At 43.9% G+C, this 19,628-nt stretch overlaps 1 protein-coding gene across 2 annotated transcripts in view; it reads left to right on the forward strand.

The window, feature by feature from the left end:
- Positions 1-19,362, forward strand: part of SKI (SKI proto-oncogene) — a 144,738-nt gene extending 125,376 nt beyond the window's left edge. The window contains exons 2-7 of one of the 2 annotated variants that reach the window (XM_073316356.2): positions 2,026-2,151; positions 2,685-2,800; positions 5,724-5,992; positions 6,982-7,283; positions 10,071-10,301; positions 14,382-19,362. In XM_073316356.2, coding sequence (XP_073172457.1) covers positions 2,026-2,151; positions 2,685-2,800; positions 5,724-5,992; positions 6,982-7,283; positions 10,071-10,301; positions 14,382-14,570 — 1,233 coding nt within the window. In that variant the 3' untranslated portion in view covers positions 14,571-19,362. The remainder of the gene's footprint in view (positions 1-2,025; positions 2,152-2,684; positions 2,801-5,723; positions 5,993-6,981; positions 7,284-10,070; positions 10,302-14,381) is intronic. The other variant, XM_073316357.2, reaches the window with a different exon arrangement.
- The last annotated feature ends 266 nt before the right edge of the window (positions 19,363-19,628 follow it).

Genomic DNA, 19,628 nt, shown 5'->3' on the forward strand with positions numbered 1-19,628 from the left:
ATGTTGGGGGGGAGGATTGGTCTCCATGCTGAGTCTTGCCACCTGTTGCCTTTTTCATTCCAGGCCCCTTCCTTTCCCCTCCCCACATTGCTCACCATCCCCAGTGGATAGGGCTGGGAGCCGCCTCGCCTGCCAAATACCATTCTGATGCTGTCACTGCTTCTGCACAGACAGCATCTCTGACAGCAGAAACGAACCTTTCCCCAGCCCCGCTGCCCTGCGCTTTCCGCAGAAGCCATTCCAAAGTGCCCCTTTCTGGCTGGCAAGGGAGGAGGGGCTGTGGCATAGCCACTTCCAGCGTCAGCCCAAAGAAATAAAAGGCTGACGCTGAGCCAAAAGAAGCCCTTGCAAATCCATTGACACTGGCATTTGGCGCGGGCATGGGCTAATTTTGCACTCGCGGTTACTCACACACGCGCTCTGCTTCATCTGCTATGTATGGGAAGGCACCCCAGCCTGTAGCTCGCCTTAGAATGCTGTAGTAAGAGATCTGTGCCGGGTTCGATTATGTTACAGCGCGAATCGGGCTGTAAAAGACCACGAGCAGTCCTAGCAGCGCAGGCTGCCAGGTTAACTGGCATTAACTAGAGACTGGTTGGCTTGAGCCACAGCTCTGCAAAGCTGCTCTGCCACCCATAAAAGCAGCAGATTGATCATGGACTTGATGTCTGAGTTACCTCCAAATCAAGGCTGGCAAAGGGGCTGTGTTTTTGTATGGCATCCAGCTCCAGGCTTTGCTGTGAGCAGAGTGGATAGGGTAATGGAATGGGCATCTGGAGAAGGGAGTTCAAATCTCAGCTCTGCCTGAAACTACCTTTCTGAAAATTGGGTAAATCACTCAGAACATAATTTTCAAAGATAGTGGCTTCGGGTGACTCCGTTTTGGGTGCCTAAAGGAGACACCTTAAAGGAGCCTGATTTTCAGATAGTGCTGAGCAGCCGCCCTCTAACACCAGGCCTCTAAGGGGTCTCAAGTTGGACACCCAGAATCAGTAGACACATGAAAATCTTGCCCTTAAAACTTCTCTGTCCCACAGTTTCCTCATTTATAAAACACAGACAGTGGATACTTATGCATCTTTGTATAGTGCTTCGCAATGGTGGGATGGAAAAGCTCTGTATAAACATACAGTATTCGGATTATTACTGGTTATTGCCATATTGTGCTGCCATCTTAATAAGAGCCTTGTTGGACAGCAATATGGAAAAGCAATGAGTTTTCCAGCTCACAGAAAGAAAGAAAGAAAGTTGGTGTGTTCTTGATTTATTATTTGTACTCTTCATGCAGAATGAGGTCCAGAGCCCGTCCGCTAGCCTTGTTTGTGCTGGCGGTGGCTCAATCTGGTATCCCCAGCACACCAGTGAAACCAGTAGTTACCAATTTTTTTTGCAAGCCACGCTGGGACTGTAGGAATTTTATTTCTTTGTGGTGTTGAAGGAAAGGGGTCCTGCCTGCCAAAGGACTATTTTATGCTTGAGGGTGATTTATAGGCCAAGCTGAGGCACTTGTGGAAAAGGCAAAGCAGCTCTTGGCAGCGCCCCCAGAATCCACTGCAGCTGTGGGGTAGTGAAGTCATCGGCATAACAACCATTGCAAACAGAATAACAAAGTCTGCTCTGTTCTCATTTAAAATAATCTTTCCAATTCAGAAACCACATTAAAATTTACCTTTCCGCACACAATAATAATAATAATAAAAAAGGCAGATACTGCTTAGCAGCACAGTGTGAATAGCTCGATTATATTTATGCCTCATTTTAGCCCTTGTATTGTAACTTTCTTGCCATTTATGCTTTAATGAATGAATGAAGCCAGTGTTGTGTCGTGCAATACATTGGTCTCTGTCCCTTTGTCTTTTCCATTTGCAGCTCTTTACAGTGTAGTCATGAAATGACAGTTCCGTTCAAGGGATGGCGGGAAAAGATCAATGTTTGTTTTAAATACCACCTTTTATCCTGGCACTAAACTGACTGTGAAAAGAACAATGATTAAATCTCTGCTTCCTCTCCCCCTCTTCCTTTCAGATCCCTTCAGATCCTCCTGCTTCCAAAAAGCCCAAAATTGATGACTCTGCTTCCCAGTCTCCAACTTCTGCCGAGAAGGAAAAGCAGTCCAGTTGGTTACGGTCCTTGTCTGGTTCATCCAATAAGGTGACTCTTAAGTAACACACTTATCCTGTTTAAAGTAGATTGGTGGGAGGAAATTTGTGCTTGGTGTCCCTCCTTTGAAGCCAATGGAACAACACCAAGGATGGTTTTGGCCCGTGCTCTCTAAATGAAAGATGTTTTCCACCTTTCCCCAATGAAGAGTGAATTACGCTGCCCTTCCCCTTCTCCTGCAGCCTCTCAGTGAGCACTGGCAGCGTGGCTGTGGGATGCCTGGGAGGGTCGGGAATCCTGAAAGCCCTGGAGTCCCAGGTGGTCTCTTGCAAACCATATATTATTTGTTGGCTAGCAACAACTGAATGGGATTTTAAATCTAATCCAACTTGGCTCTTCCAGTGAAAAGCACTAAGCAGTTAGGTCCCCGTTGGGGAATTGTGTTAGAGATAACAGAACCCAAGCACACACGCGCGCACAAGTCAATAACTTTTCTTTGCAATTTATGCTTTTGAAAGATATACTCAGTGGTGACCAATTTTTGTTTGTTTTTCTCTTCCTTTCTTTCCTTCCCTTCCTTGCAGAGTATTGGTTGTGTCCATCCCCGTCAGCGCCTCTCTGCTTTCCGGCCTTGGTCCCCTGCTGTTTCAGCAAACGAGAAAGAGCTCTCGACACATCTTCCCATATTAATCCGAGACAGGTAAGACTTGAAGCATGGGGTGGGAGGGAGAATCAGTGTTATATGACAGAAGCCCCTTTGTGGGTGTTTCCCTTGCACTGATATGAGTGGCTGTGGTGTTCAGTTCAAGTCAGTCTGCTGGCAGTGCAGTGAAAGCATTTGCAGCCGCAGTTTTAAGTGATTCTGGGAGGGAAAACAAGAAAGTAGCCATATTTGTGCATTCAGTAATTCGGTTTTCTTGAGTGAAACATGCCTCAAAAGACTGCAAAATGAAGTATCTGTCCATGAGTCATTGCTAGTTCAGTGGTGCAAAGACCCAAGCATTTTGTGCAGTTGGTTTAGAGTTTTGCCCATCTGCTGTTTAAAGATGGCTTGGCCATCAACTTCTAGGATGATGGGTGGCATCTGCTTGAAGTTGGTAGGGACCCGACAGCTCTTTGGTGCCCCCTGTGAAATCTCTCGGGTGTTCTCCACCCAGGTCAGTAGCACACAGGTGCCAGTCACCAAACCACTGCCAAAGCTGACACATTGACTCCCTTGTTGGCAGTCTCAGCAGAAATGCCCTGGATTGAATGGGCCTTAGAGACCAAACCATCCTCTTGGCCAATACAGGTGGTCTCATAAGATCAGAGTTGAGACACCCTGGGCAAGACTGGGCATGGAAGCATCCACTCCTGCTGCGTTTGTTATTCCTCATTCTTTACGGCTCATTTCACATGCCCTAAATTCATTCTTTTTAAGTCTTCCAAGCCACTATCCATGTACTGTATCCATCTGCTAAATTTACTGTCTCTACAGTCTTGTCCCTTCGGCAGGCGCTGTTGAAATATACTGAGACAGCTGTCCCTAGTAACACTCAAACTCCGGCTTATGGCATCAGTTGGTTTGTCCTTCCAAACATCTCGATTTCGTACTTCCTAACACACATTGTTCTAAACCCGTTTTATTGAATGTACTAGTATTTCAGAATTTAACAGGCCTTCCGGTTGTTATGGGAATGAACTGAATTGGCTTCCAAAGCCATGCCTGTTGCTGCTTTATTGGTAATTATTATTATTACAGCAGCACCAGAGATTGGAGCCCCTTTGTGTTTGGGGCTGAACATCCACAGAGAAGAATCCCTGCCCCAAAGAGCCCACTATCTAAATAGATAAGAAAAACAAGTGGGAGGGGAAACAAAGATGCTAACTTGTGCAGGATATCAGGGAATAGACCCCAGGTCTCCAGCATCCTTCCCATTGCTTCCATCCTGCTGGCTTTAAACATTCTGTCCCCCTACATCAGCCCAGCATTTATGTCTCCCAGGCCCCCTATTCTGCCCCTGGTTATTTTTAGGGAGGCTTCAACATCATTTCTTAGCATTGCCACCCCACTCCTTTCAGCAGATCCCCCAGTGCCTTAGCGGTCAATCCAACCTGGCTGCTTAAGTTTTTATTTCAAGTGTTTTTTTCCCTCTCTTCTGTACAGTTCTCTCGTTTTTTGGAATATAAAAGGGTCTGTACATGTACAAACGTGCTCAGATCCATGTGATTCTGCGTGCGTATCTATATCTGAATGTTGATTTGGCTGTAACTGCAACAGGGGGTCTGCCCATGGAAATCTCCACTGGCACCTGGAGGTCCAGATTTCCAGAGAGTGTTGAAGTTGTGACTGCAATCCGTGCTTGTGCACAGTGTGTATAAATGTATACCCTGTTGGCATGTGTACCCAGCTTGTACACTTAAACTTGCTTTTGCATGTACAAATTATGCAGCTGAGGCTTTGACAGCCATCGCTGGAAAGTTGCTGTTATGGACCTGATTCTGCTCTCACATTCGTTTTTATACCAATGTAGTAGTTACTCCTGATTTACACTAGTGCAGGCGTGATCAGAATCAGTCCCTGTCTAGGCAGCGGTGATAGCGCTGCCCTAACTTGAGATTGCCTGACATTTTCCATTATAAGCCTCTGTTTTCAGTTGTTTATAACTTTGCCAAACTTTAACTGCTCAGGTTGATAACTTTCATGCCAGTTGTCTGCCTCAGACTGAATTTTTTGGAAAAGTTAGGAAACAGGAAGTTTCTGAGAAGAGATTGGGGGAAATAGTGTTTTGCTCCTGTTAACAAAACAGCTGTAAGAATTTTTTTTAAGACACTCTTGCACTCCATGCTTTGAAAAAAGCACTTGGAATTTGGCTGGATAGTCACCCTGGTTTCAAGCATGTGTCTTGCTGTCCCTGCAAAAATTCATCCAAATTTGGCAGTTACAAGCCTCTGAAAAATCTTAGTTTGCACATGGTCGGCAGAGACTTTAACATATCATTAAAGATTGTCTCTCACTGCATAATTGCAAGGGGTCTGAATTAAGGCTACATCGGCAACCGTACCAACCTTTTGAGTGCTTGACATTACAGCCTTAATGTTCTTTTAACATAGTTCATTGAATGTAATATAATATATACACACTCACATACATGTGATGTGGAAAAATTAATTATGCACTACAGAATGTTGTTGGCAGTCTACTGGCTTTTCTCCAGGCTGTGCAATCTCAAAAGTTGGAAGGCAGTTGTGGGTGGTTAGATGTAAAAGCACCATATCTTGGAAGAATCCATAAAGCTCCAGAGACAGAATATGGAAACAGCATTTAACATACAGGAGACTTGGGGGTCTGGTTTCTTCCCTGTACATAGTATTTAACCTGTAATTCCTGTTGAACTGAGTGGAGGTTATGTGTCTAAATCCTCTGTGCACTTAGAAGAGCATGGAACGCTTAATGGGTGGAGATCATAGGGCCAGATTCTCAGCTAGTGTAAATCGGGGTCGAAATCGATGCAGTTCCGCTGAGTTACACCAGTGGAGGACCTGGCCTTTTTCAGTCTAAGATGCTAGTTAGGAGGAATTTTGAAGGCAAGAATGGGACTGAATATTTTGCCTTTTTCCTTTGTCTCCCCCTTCCTAAACAGTTTTTACTCCTACAAAAGTTTTGAGAATGCTGTGGCCCCCAACGTGGCTCTCGCACCTCCTGCTCAGCAGAAGATTGTAAGCAATTCCCCATGTGCCACAGTGGTGTCACGGAGCAGTGAGCCAATGAGCAGCCCGGTCCAGCCGCGGAAAAGGAAGCTGACTGCAGACAACCCAGCAGTCCCGGAAGCAGTGACCACCGTTACTGCTACCGAAGAAGACAAAGAGTCAGAAGCAGAGATTGAAGTAGAAACCCGGGAGGAATGTAAGTGTGAGTTACCTGCCTTTATTTTGGGGTTTGGTTTTCCAGAGGAGTCCAAGGAAGTTAAACTCCAATGGGAGTTGAGCACCTAATGTGATCTAGATACCCAACTCCCCGAGGCCCCTTTGAAAATCCCAGCCTCACATAAATAGTGAGAAATGGAGGCACAAGACAAGAGTGAAATTTTCACTGGAGGGCACCCCAAGTGTACACTCACAGAAAAGCACACGCATTAGATGCAGCCACAAAACCTCACACTTGCATTATAATGGGTGAACGCCTGTGCAAATGAGTGTACCGTACATCACATGTTGTGATGCTGAGCAGGCTGATCCCATGCCCTCTGGTGCTAAAAAATTCTGCCCTGGGACTTGCATGTGCTATCTTTCCCATGCAAATGGTGGTTTGCACACACACACACGGAGATAGGGACACATTTTCCCTCTGAAATAAAACTAAGTGGTCCATTTTCATTACAGCACCTTCCTCTAATAGAGTGAAATTCGGGGAACCAACACATAGTTATGTACTACCTAAGTCCCACTCTAGCCCTGTTGTGACAGTTTAACTTCAACGAGGGTAGAATCAGCCCTTAAGCAGTGCACAGGGTTGGTGCTGCACCTCTGCACAGGGGTGAATTTCACCCACCAAGACTAGCGGGATATCGCTGTCCAGTTCTTCCCCAAAGCACTGGAAATGTTCTCCAGATGGAGAGTGCAGAGAGTTTGCATGCAGCCAGTGAGCTCAGTGGGCTAAATCCGAAAATCTGTGCTCAGACAAAACTCCCACTGCGTTTGATGAGAGCCTTGCAGCCCTGTGCATTGCTTAGATATATATTTCCATCGTACATCAAGGCATAAAACGTTTCTTTCCTTTCTCCTATTTGTAAGATTATCCATTGCATGGCTCCTCCTTTTTAAAGGGTCTCATCCCCATTCTGACTTATGTTGCTGTGAATGTTTGTTAACTTCAGGATTTTGTTTGTTTGTTTGTTTCAGTCACCTCATCCCTGTCCTCGCTCTCCTCCCCATCCTTTACTTCGTCCAGCTCTGCGAAGGACATGAGCTCACCTGGGATGCAAACCACAGCCAATGTCAGCAACTCCTTTGAGGTTGCCACCCACGCCGAGTCTCACAGCAGCGGGTTGGAAGCCGAACTGGAGCATCTAAGGCAGGCCCTGGACAGCGGCCTGGATACTAAAGAAGCCAAAGAGAAATTCCTTCATGAAGTGGTTAAAATGAGAGTGAAGCAGGAGGAGAAGCTAAATGCTGCCTTGCAGGCTAAACGAAGCCTGCACCAGGTAATGATGGACACTTGTTGTCACTGTCTGTATATCCACCTCCAAGGGGAACCAGTTGGCTCGTTTCGCCTTGAAAATAATTCCCCAGAACGTTAGCAGCATTCCCTGGAGTTCCGGTTCTAAACTGGAAAAGGCCAATCCATGGCATACGGGAGCTTTGTCTATATTCTACACGCCACCTGCCCCTGCTTAAGAGAGAATCCCAAATTTTTAACCAAAACCAAACCCCTTCCCCCATTTCCCTTTGAGAAGCTCGTCGGGCCCAGCCGAGTAAGAATTGTTTTCACTTCGATGAAGTTCACACATTTCTCTTCCCAAAGAGGGGCCTATTCAGAGCTTTTGTCTGTTGGGAAGCATGTAAAATTTCCTCATTGCCTAACCCAGGCGCATCTCGGCAGGGCATGGCATCAGCACACTAGGGGAGGGAGGGAGTTGAGATTGCCAGTCTATAGTAATTATCTACATCTGTGTGCCAGTAACCAGGGTCCAGCTTCCTTTTAGGATACTGCATTTGAAGCAGAGCTAGTTGGTAACTAGGTGGTATTGTACCCCCAGTTCAATGTATCAGGAATATTTTCTGTAACAATGAGTGCCATGTTATTTTTTGCAGAGAGGGCTGGTAGCAGAGACACTCTTGCTATTGGCCAAAAGCAGGCACACACGTTCCTATCAGCCAACAAGGGCCAGGTCTGGGGGGCCAGTGACTCTCATGTAGATGTGATTTGTTTGCACTAAGGCTTTGCACCAAGACAAAGCAATATTAGAACCTAGGTGCCCTGTCACAGTCCCCGTAGCAAGAGAAAGGTGCCTGGATGAATCTGATTTGTATTTGAACCAAATTCTGCCCAACCTATTGGCATTGATTCCTGCATTAGGCCCCGTTTTACAGCCCATTCTCTCACACCAATGTACTGCTCCTGAAAGGAAGTCTTCAGTATCACAGGATGCAAGGTCAGCTCCCAGGGGAAGGGAGGTCCAGTGCTTTTAGTCAGCCAGAGCTGCTCGCTTACTCTGTTGCCACTCAATTTCCTTGTGTTTCATTGAAGCCAGCTATGTTTAGTATAAAAAAGCAAACCCCATTTACGTAAACCGGGTGCTGAACCCAAGTTGAGCTTTACAGGATTGATCAAGCAAAGGAGTGTGTCAGATTGGGAGAGAGGATGGTGTCTGGCCCTCGGTTTCCATTTTGGCAGCTCTGGGTTTCCGATTCCACAGAGCTAGGGCGTACGTGCATGCGCGCCCCCAATGTCAGGGTTGAGCTAACAATGGCCTGGCTGGGAAGTGAGATTGTCAAAGGAGTGAATTTCCCATGACCCGACTGCAGAGTGTTACTTACCAGAGACATGTTGCTGTGAGGGTTTGCCTCTGACGGACAGGAAGTCCAGCTTCTGGGAGGGGGTGGGGGGAGTGATGTGCCATAGTTCATTTAATTTAACCCTTTAAAAAGGCAGATCACAGCCAATTTTTGCAAAGAGAAACAGAAGTACTTGGTGATGGCATTGAGGCATGGCATTAAGATTACAATATTTGTCATTTGAAAAGCATGTGATACATGAACATGGCCACGTGTCCGTACACACACATGCAATTATTTTTAACTACCAGTTAGCCTTTTCCTCTCCGTTTCTTCCCTTTCATTTCCCTCAGGTTTAATTTGATTTCACAACTCTCACTTGGGTGACAGTTTTCATGCTAGTCATTCATGCTAAGAACTTAGATGGCAGGAAGGGAGAAGTTTTCTGAGTGAAACAGAGGTTGGATTTACCTTCGCTTTTACTGCTGGGGTTTCCTAACCGTAGCAGAGCATTCCATTCCCTTGGTGACTTGGCAGTAGCCCGAGGGCTGCACGCAAACATAGCTAACACAACAGAGCTCCTTAATGTTAGAAATTAAAAATAAATAACTTATTTTTACACTCATCGCACGTTTCCTCCTGCTCAGCTGCGATGGAGTTGCTTATTGCTCGATTTCAGCGGCTGTAGAAAGCCTCTTGGCCAGCTTTGCCCTTCACAAGCAGCACTCACGGGCTGCATTGTCCTCGCTTTGTGCAGACTCAGTTTCGTGTCTGCAGATAAAGGGCGGCCGTTAGGGTTATCTCGTTTGATCCTTTTGCTCTGAAAGTTGCTTTCAGCCAGTGCAGCATTCAGCACTAACAGTGGATGCATCAAAAGAGTTAACTCCAATTCATCTTCATTCAACCTTAGACCGTGACAGCCGTTTTGCTTGACAGTAAAGATGAGAAATTTGGATCAAGCCTGGCTTTTTAAAAGTCCGGAGTTCGGGTACCTTGGGCCCAGGATTTTGGCTTTGTCCATGAGAAGGATTGGGTCATCTGCAAAATTTGGAACCAGGTTCAGGTTTCAGCCTCCTTCTCTCCTTTCTTCCCTTGCTCCCCCAACCACAGCCATGTTTGAATCTCTGGGTTTGGTTTAGATCCATTTCTCCTTTCCAGGGTCACTTAAGAACATATGAGCAGACCTGTAGTCCATCTAGCCCAGTGTCTTGTCTTCTGACAGTGGCCCGTGCCAGGTACTTCACAGGCACTGAACAGACCAGGGCAAATAGTGAGTGACCCATCCGCTGTCATACAGTCCCAGCTTCGGGCAGTCAGAGGTTTAGGGAAACCCAGAGCATGGGGTTGCGTCCCTGACCATCTTGGCTAATAGCCATTGATGGACCTAACTTCCATGAGCCTCTCTCATTCTTTTTTTAACCCAGTTCCTTGCTGTAATCTTGTGTGTGCTGCCCCGGTTCCTGTGGCACTCCGTAACTGTTTGTGCCTTCCAGGAGCTGGAGTTCCTGCGCGTGGCTAAGAAGGAGAAGCTGAGAGAAGCAACTGAGGCAAAGCGCAACTTGAGAAAAGAGATCGAACGTCTTAGAGCTGAGAATGAGAAGAAAATGAAAGAAGCTAATGAGTCGCGGATACGACTAAAGCGAGAACTGGAGCAAGCCAGGCAGATCCGAGTGTGTGACAAAGGATGTGAAGCAGGCAGGCTGCGGGCCAAGTACTCTGCCCAGGTAAGGCCAGGCCTTTGAGAGCTGATCGGCATGCAAGCTTCCCTGCTCTCCACTTCCTAGGGTTAGTCAGCGCCATCCTTCTTCAGCCTGTATGCCCCTTGACTCCAGTAGAGAGATTCTCTGCCCGTCTAGGTATCTACATGGCCCCTCTGTAGTATTTGGGCCATCCTGAGACGTAGGGAAGAATTTTCTCCCATTTTACAGATGGGGAACTGAGGCACAAAGAGGTGACTTGCTCATATAGGGAGTCTGTGACAGGAAGATGGACCCAACTCTCCTGAGGCCCAGTCCAGCGTCTTACACACAAGCCCATCTTTCCTTCTCAGGAGTTGGGCCCTCTGCGAATGCTCTTCAGGTCTGAGGAAGGTCACACTCACAACCAAACTTGGTAGCTCAGGCCTTTTAGCTGGAGACAGTGCCAAGAATATTTCTGCCAGATGAAATTCACCCTGTGCAGGGAGCCAGCACTGGGTTTAGTACCGTTGCAGTCCCAGTTGAGCCCCATGGGTCATGTGCTGTCCCTCTGCACAGGGGTGATTTCATCGAGTGAGAGTATTAGGCAAAGTCCCATAGATTTCAGTTACTTTCTTTAATAGGATTTCCCTAGTGATCACCTGCAGATTCAGAAGGCTAGGTGTAGCTCAGGCTGCATGGCCGGACTGCACCAGTGGAAGGAAGTTTTGCTTATCGCTGTGAGCCAGCAGGAGTGTTTCACTTTGAGCTTTTAAATTAAAACATGCACCCCTCCCCCTCTCGCCCTCCTCCTAGCCAGATTCCCTTCTAACGAAACAGTCAACATCTTATTCACACCAACAAAAGCCACAGGCCCCAAGAGCTGAGGCTGTACATCCTTAAGTCATCTTGTTGTGTCTTGGTCTTGCAGGGCATGTGGAATGCAAGGCCATCCACTGTTCCAAGCCCCCTGAAATGACCCAGCATAACAGGCTGAGCTGAGAGCCAAGTGGCAGCCTCCTGGATTTCCATGAGAAACACCAGTCAAGAGGAGTCCGCTCCAGTGCTCTGCCCCCCCCTTTCCCCTCCCACTGAAACAACCTGATTGGTCCTTAATTTCCTCCCGATTGAAAGAACACCCCTCGTTAACCCTTTCACAACCTCACCCTCTCCAAAAAACCCCAAGTAGCACTTCTCCCCAATTCCCTCCACTCACCAGCCTCCCCTGTACTGCCATCTAGCCTTATTCAGTCCCTCGACCACCTTCTGCCAAACCATCTCCCCCACTGGTTCCCAGTCCAAGAATCTGGCAGATAAATGGTTAATAAGGGAGATGGGTTAGAGAGAGCCTAGAGCAAAGGGAGTTTCTGGCAGGAGGGAGATGGGGCAGGTTTCGCTCTCAGTCCAAGCAGCTGACTTCCTGCCACGGTTCCTCTCTCCACACTAACTTCCTGTCTTCCCCCGCCCTCCCACCCATCCTTCCACCAAAACTCCCAGAAAGTGGCCAGTTTTATGTTGTTTTAGCATCGGTTGGGGGGGAGATTAATAATGATTTTTGATAGATGTAGCCCTACACAGAGCAGAGATACATGTAACATTGATGCAAACACCATATAAGTAGCATGCATTTGAACTACTAGAGGATTGGGTCATGGATCAACATAGGTGTGTTCACATTAGTTCATACCTAACGAAGCATGTCATTACACACACATCCCCTCATTTGGGGCTGGATTGCAGGTCACATTCTTCCCAAATACCAAAACTTAAAACTGCAGCCTTTCCAAGAGTCTCTTTAAAAGGAAAAAAGAAAAAGCAACAACCTAAATTTATCTAACCCTGGTTCTCAATAACGGGAAGGGGAGTGGTCCAATTGTACCATTCAGAGACATGCCTAACCAGTAGACCAGAAGCAGGAAATGATGTGGCTTCCTCCCTAGCATCTCAGGATGTCTCACTGATAAGAGGTGTCCAGACTAAACATACCCAGACTGAGCTCTGTTGCACTGGGCGTTACCTGCAATTGACTTCCACTTTAGCAACAAAAAAACCAACAAAACCCAAGGTGACAGGTCATGCAGATAAAATAAACTCTTTAATTTCTGGATAGAGCTTTGCTGAGCTGCAGGTGTGTCCTCTCTTGCATTTTGCTCTGGATGAAATTTTTTTTTTCCATTTCCCATAATACCCCCAGTAGGGGGGTGTATCTAGCATGAGGGCTAACATTTGCAAAGGCACCTAAATGACTTAGGAGCCTAAGGCTAAAATTTTCAAAAGGGACTTAAGTATTTAAGAGGCTAAAAATTTTGAAGCAAGTCAGTTGGACTTACACACCTAAGTGCTTTAGAAAATTTTACACTCTCTGTCCTTATGCCTTAATTTATAGCTGCCAAACTTGCACAGGAAGAGAGAGCAAGAGCATGTACGTGTGCATGTGTTTTCATAATTTGTTACTGATTTCAAAGAAACCACAGTTCTTTTGCCAGGTTTTAGTCTGAGAAATAGCATCAAACAAGCATGAGAAGACATAATAAACCCAGGGCTGGGCTTGTCGACAGGAGTTTAAAAGAGTTAGAGGCCAATCTCCTAGTGAAAGGCAGGGCAAGTTGGGCTCTGAACTCCCTTATCCAAGCCCAGAGGGCCAAATTCAGAGTGGGTGTAAAGATCCTGCACCTGCTGATTACAGGTCTGGTTTCGGCCCCAGGAAGGCAAGGCATGAAATGCCATGCGGCTGCAGATGTTTTCTGTTACCTCTGCCGCTGAGCTAAGTTACAGTTTACAAGTTAGCACAGTTCTCATCCCCATCTACACCCCTGCATGCTGGGGTTTGCACTTGCCAGTTATGGAGTCAGACACTCAGACTATTGGGCCTGAGTCGGTGAGGAGCTGAGCTCTTCCAGGGGTTTGGGGTTGCTGAGGATGGTCACAGGCTGATGCCCGATGCTGGACTATGGATAGATGGTTGTTGGTTCATCTTCCCACTGCAGCATAACTGGCAAGCCCCAGATTCAGCATACAACCCCCTCCCTGCCTGGAAGGTGCTAACCCTTCCTCTCTTGTGTAAGGATCCATGGGCTGTTTGGCCCAATTTCTGTGCGGGAAGCCCATCAGGTTAGGGCCCAGCAGCCACTTACAAAATGGGTTTGCTCAGCTGCCAGTTTAGCTTTTACCTCAACACGCCAAGGCCAGAAGGGACCGCTATGATCCTCTAGTCAGACCCCCGGTGTAGCCCAGGCCTTGGTCTTTCTCCAGAGTAATTCCTGTTTGAGCTAGAGCACATCTCTTAGAAAAAAAACATCCAATTGTGATTTAAAATTTACCCAGAACCCACCACACCCCTGGATAAATTGTTCCAATGGTTAATTTACCCTCCACGTTAAAAATGTAGGCCTTATTTCCAGTCTGAATTTGTCAAAGTAACTCAAAGAGCTACAGCCTGTGGCTGGGGGTGGGCAGGGGAAATTTCAGATGGTCACTTCTTTCTTCCTTCAGCCCCACACCTCAAACCCAGCTGCCCCTCTACATTACTAGCGTTGTCTTCCCGTCCTCAATGTCCCTTCCATTTAACATAAAAGGTGTAAGGATTCTTGCTTGTGTGTAAGATGAGATCACAGTTGGCTGATTTGGGGGGCTGTGACCAGCTGGCCAATTAGAATGCATTTTTGGAGAATCATGCTAATAACCCATCTAAAATGCATGGAAATTAGTCACATTAGCTATTTAGCAGGCAGTTACACCTTTGCATGTTGCTACCTTAAAAGTCCATGGGCACAAGAACTGCACTGGGTGGGGCTTCAGTAAATGACCTACTTGGTCTTTCCTATCTCTAACTCTTCTGAGATTCATACCAGACCATTGGTCCACCATGTCTTGTAATAGTGAAGTGCTTCCAAGAAGGCATACCATTCCCATAATGCACACAGCTAACTGTATGGGGGCGGGGTGAAGGAATGACTAAATTCCTTCCTGATCCTCTTATCCCCTGCAGCAGGAGGTTACGTCACTCTTCTCAGAGCCTATATAAATTACTCGTGTTATTGGTCTGAAATGATCTAGTCCTTGTCTGAAGACACAATGGACCCAAACTACAATGGTGTGTTTTCCCCCCACCCATTTCCTTTGCTCTAGATTGAAGACCTACAGGTTAAGCTTCAGCATGCCGAGGCTGACAGGGAACAGCTCCGAGCTGACCTGCTGCATGAGAGGGAGGCTCGGGAACACTTGGAAAAAGTGGTCAAGGAACTTCAGGAACAACTGTGGCCTAAATCAAGCAATCATCCCAGCAGTGAGAACACAGCAAATGACATTGAGAACTAAACAACATCTAATCCATATACAGAATAACATATATGCACAGTAAAGGAGGATGTGTGTGGGGCGGGGGGTGTGAGTGGGTGTGTGTTGCTCTGCACACATCTATAAATATGGACTTTATTATTGGTTGGAGGGCAGATGTTACTCTTTACAACAGAAGCACTGACTTACACCTCTTTTTTTCAGTCCATATAGCACAACGTCTTACTGTGCCTATACCACACAGAGTGTTTCTAAACTAAATACTTTTGAGTCCACTGCAAATTTTCTACTGGCAAACTTCAGGCAAGCAGCATCGTCCAGCTCAGACCAGAGTATAAGGCAAGCCGCCATGGCCGTGCTTTGACGTTGTTCTTGTGCTTGTTGGAAGACTTCGGAATGTCAAACCAACACACAAAAAACCCACCCAACTTTTTGTTATAAGCTATTTAAAATGATGACATTATACAGACTTGGTATTAAAACAATTAACGAGATTTTTTTATAACGAACTTTTAAAAGCAAAACAAAAGAATTGAAAAAAAAAAAAACACCCACCCTTGATGCACAATTTTTAAAGGACTTGTTACGGGCTTTGGGATTCTTATTGTAGAAGCCCTCTGGTGATGTTGCCATTTCATCAGCAATTTTCTACCCCTTAGGAAGCCATCACAGTTTTAACACTGTCATGGGGTTCTATGAGAATTTCAGAGTGCTTTTCAAAGTTGATTTTTTTTCTTAGGATGAACGAGCCTCGTTTTCCTCTACTAAACCCAGGAAAAAAGGAGGATGGAGGGGAGTGCCTGTGTGGGGAGAGTGTATGCTAGAGAGAGATAAATCCAGCCTTATTGACTTCAGTGTTTGTAAATCACGCCATAATTTTTAAAGATATCTGTCATTAACTGATGTGTTCAAAAGACTCACTTCATCCAAGAGCACTTCAGTTTTAGGAAAAGAATGGAAGAAGAAAGAAAGTGAATGAACTTACGTTGGTTGAAAGATAAGCAAAAAAAAAGAGACAGTCATTCTGAAATCTTTACTTCAGTTTTCCAGAGAACTCATCTTTGTTACACAATCTTGTCATAAATTCAGTATTGATTTACCTACTCAGCATAGTCTGTCAGGATTACTGTGCCCGAGGACAGTGCGACACCAGATACTACAGAAAACTAAGAATGACACTTCTGCTGCTGTGAATAAGGCTACATCTTTTATTTTTTTTAAATAATAGAAATTACTTTAATTTTGGGATCCAAGCCGCAGCCCTGGAATAAAAATGCAGCATTACATCACTTTGTCTTTTTTATTATTATTTTTATTATTTTTTAAAGAACTGCACTTTGTCAAAATCTTCCTCTGCATTTTATTCCACAGTTGTAAAGTTTACAGGTTGATTATTCTAGGTTGAACTGTGCTTTAAAGACTTCAAAACATCCACCCGATTCTCCACAGCCTGGCACATCATGTCATCATTCACACCCAGGCAAAGTGAATGCAGACCAGGGACCGAGCTACCAAATCAGGATTTCCCATATATGTATGCTAGTAGCAGTATTTTACACTCGCTTTGTGTAGTTGTACACATCGACAAAGTGGAAGGATGTGGAGATTTGGGCTCTCCCCATGTATTTATCATATATATACATGTGCTTTACTGAACAAGGGAACTTGTTTAATAAAAAAACACACACACGTATCTCAATATGCATCCAAGTTTAAAGGCATAAGGTGAAAATTGGACCTGGGGCTGCTGATGTACCTTTCAGCATCTCGTAAAGAAAATGTTGACTTTTTTTTCAACTTAAAAAAAAGGGGGGGGGGGTGTAACCTGTGCATTATTATAAACAGAAGTTATTCTCTCAGTGAAGCACATTCCTAGTAATCTTTATTTTCTTTTTGGACATTTATGCAAACTGTGTAAGCTTGAAAATTATTTCCCAGTAGACAAAAAGCGGCTGCCAATCCTAAAATTATAGTATTTACTTACAGTGCATTAGAGAGAAATAAAAGATTTTTTTAATTTTTTTTAAACAAGAGCTGTTTGCTTGAATCCATTATAATATCCATTGTAACTCTGAGCATTAATGGGAAGTAAAATTCATATATGTTTTAGGTACAAAGAAAGAAGGTATATGAAAGGAATCAACTTATGGGGACAATGCAGAACTGTGGGGAGCAAATTGTTATACCAAGTAAATTACATGGAAATTAAAATTGTCTGTTTAAACAGGGGATTTTGCCCTTGTGTGTTTGGGATGGTGGAGATTGAATTAAGGTGCAAATCTCCTCTTCTAAAGTGCAATGCAAAAGGAACATTGTTTATGCAGGGGTATTTTTTTATGTGGGGCTGGGTTTTTTGGGGGGGTGGGTTGGTTTTTGTTTTGTTTTTGTTTTTTTGCTTCTTTGTATTTTTTTCTGCAGTTATTAAAAAAATCATATGCATGGAATTAAAATCTCTGCCATATGTATATTCATTAATGGGCATTATTACTGTCTTATGTAAAGGGTTTGTTATGCAATATGCATAAAACTGTTCTCAGCCTTATGATTTCCACATCTGTATTTTTCAGTTATTTCTTCAAGGGAAACTAAATAATTTAGCTTTAGCTGAGTGTTGCAGATTTTTAGAAGGTCTCTCATATGCTGTGCTCTATTGCCGTGTCAAGAAATTACACATAGAACAAACCTGCTATTTTTCACCATGCTGGCTTCTTTGAAGCAGAATGTTTTTATTGTTTCGTCTAACCTTTGAATGTCTCTTTCCTTATGACCTAACAAAAATTTGCAGCGTGTTGAAGCCTCCACCTGTCTCATCCAGGAAAAACAACCTTCTTACCTGCAGCACCTCATATATTTCATCCTTGTATTTATGCAGCATGTATATTTATTCACTGGCATAACTTCTCCTGTGTATATGAAGTCTTTTTCCTCAAAAATGAATGAACTCTGCATTTTTTTCAGGGAAGGAAAAATAAGATCGTAAATAGCTTTATCGAGAAACACCAAGGAAGAAAATTCTTCGTATTCAAACTGCATGCCATTAGGTTTTAAAAGTTTAGATTTTTCACATGATATGTTACAATAAATCTGTTGAGTGTAATCTCTTGCCTGCTAGCTTTACTGTGTTTCAAATTAACATCGAGCACTAAGTAAGATTATTTTAAATTGTAGGAAACAACCTATTAGAAAATCACTCTAAATTAAGGTTTAAACCGATGCAGCGAAATAAAAGTTAAGAACCCCACCCCCAATAGTGCAAGAAGACTATGGGAACAAACTGTCTACACCAGCAACTCGTTAATAGGAGAGTTCTGTAATGTGGGGTTTGATTTTTATTTTTTTTTTTTTGTCTTTCCAAAATACATTTTGCAATGAGCAAATAGTAGAATTTTGGCATCGCTGAAGAGCCTGTCTTTTTCTTTTTAACTCAGAACTTCTGTGCAGGAATTATAAATCAATGTATCGGGGAAAGGGGATATCGGGGCATTTTCAAGATCCCACAGCCACTTGATTCTAGAAAACATCTGTTGATAATGGTGGTAATACTTGTGAGAGAAACTTTTATGATGGTTGTTCACAGTGAGGGAGTTCTGTGTGTAATTTCTGCGTATGCAACATTGCACTGAAGTAAATCCCTCAGAGATGGGATTGCTCTTACTTTGACCACGGCTGCATTCCATGCGCACCCAAGTCAGTAGGGTGCCTCGGAATTGTAAGATTGCATCTCCTCCCTTTGTATTTGCCATTTAGTTTCCTTTAAGAAGTTAAAAGGGAGAAGAGGTGTTTTATACAGGCTATTGACTCTCCCGATACTTAAAAATATGTTACCTAGATAATTGTATATTCAGTTTAATTACTCACTGTTTCTATACTGAAAGAAGACTTAACGAAGGGAAAAAAAAAAAAACAACAGCAATAACATTCATATCTATGGAGCAGCTAACTAGTATACCTAATACTCTGCTTTTCAAACAGAACTAGCCAATGTAAAAAAATAAAGAAGTAAATTCAACGTGTAAATACTTTTTTTTTCTTTTCTTTTTTTTTCATTTTACACTGTTGTATTATAAGTGTATATGGTGTTTACTTTTTCAAAACTCTTTCTTACCTGGTAGTTGTCTTGTTTTATGAGTTGTGTTTTTAACTAAGAAGAACTTTTGCTGTCTGTTAGGAAAAACGAAACAAAAAAAAAAACTTTTGCAAGTTTTCAATGTGGGTTAACTTTTCGTCATTTGCATTTTATTTGTCCTTATTTTCATTGTAAAGTATTTTATTATTAAAAAAATAAAAGTTGATTCGTCCCCCTTCCCCCGTCAGCTCATGTCTTTTAGAGGGAGGTTGTGTTTTTTGGAGGTGTTCTTTTGTTTTTTAAAATCAAATGAATTCACAGAAATGACTTTTTTTTTTCTTTCAATCGAGGGGGAAAAAAAAATCTATACGTTTATAATAACCAATAGCATTTCAGCACATTTTGTTATCCTGGTCTCTCCTATGCTGCTGCTAATGACAATATTATGACTTACTCTACTATTCTAGAACTATTTTTATGTAATTAATGTATGCTTTCTTGTTTATAAATGCCTGATTTAAAAAAAAAAAAAGAAAAAAGCTTGGCATATTTATCTACTTCGCTGTGTACCTTGATAGTCCTTTTACATCCCCTTTTCCACATCCCCTCCTCTGAAACAGATAATATTGTAAAATAAAGGACTTTATGAGATTATGTATGAAAATAGCTATGCTTATATACCACAGTGACTGAATGTACAGTGTATAGACGCATTACCTAAAATAAAATTGTTTGTCCAGAAAACAACCATCGATAAGCTACGTTCTTTGAATCTCTCAGTACTGGCATGGTGGCCTAAATTCTCAGGAGTGGCCCGGCCCGGCTCCTCAAATGTATTTAGGCACCTACCTCCCATTGGAGCAATCTAGCTCGTTAGCTTAAAGGGGCCTAAATTTCAGAAAGTGACTGAAAATCAGGCTCCTTTAACATGTTGTGACTTGGGCACCCAAAACCATTCTTGATCATTCAGGCCTGTGGGTTTGTCCCTCTCTCTCACACGTCAGCACATCAGG

This window comes from Lepidochelys kempii, chromosome 18 (genome assembly GCF_965140285.1).
Source record: "Lepidochelys kempii isolate rLepKem1 chromosome 18, rLepKem1.hap1, whole genome shotgun sequence".
NCBI lineage: Eukaryota > Metazoa > Chordata > Testudines > Cheloniidae > Lepidochelys > Lepidochelys kempii.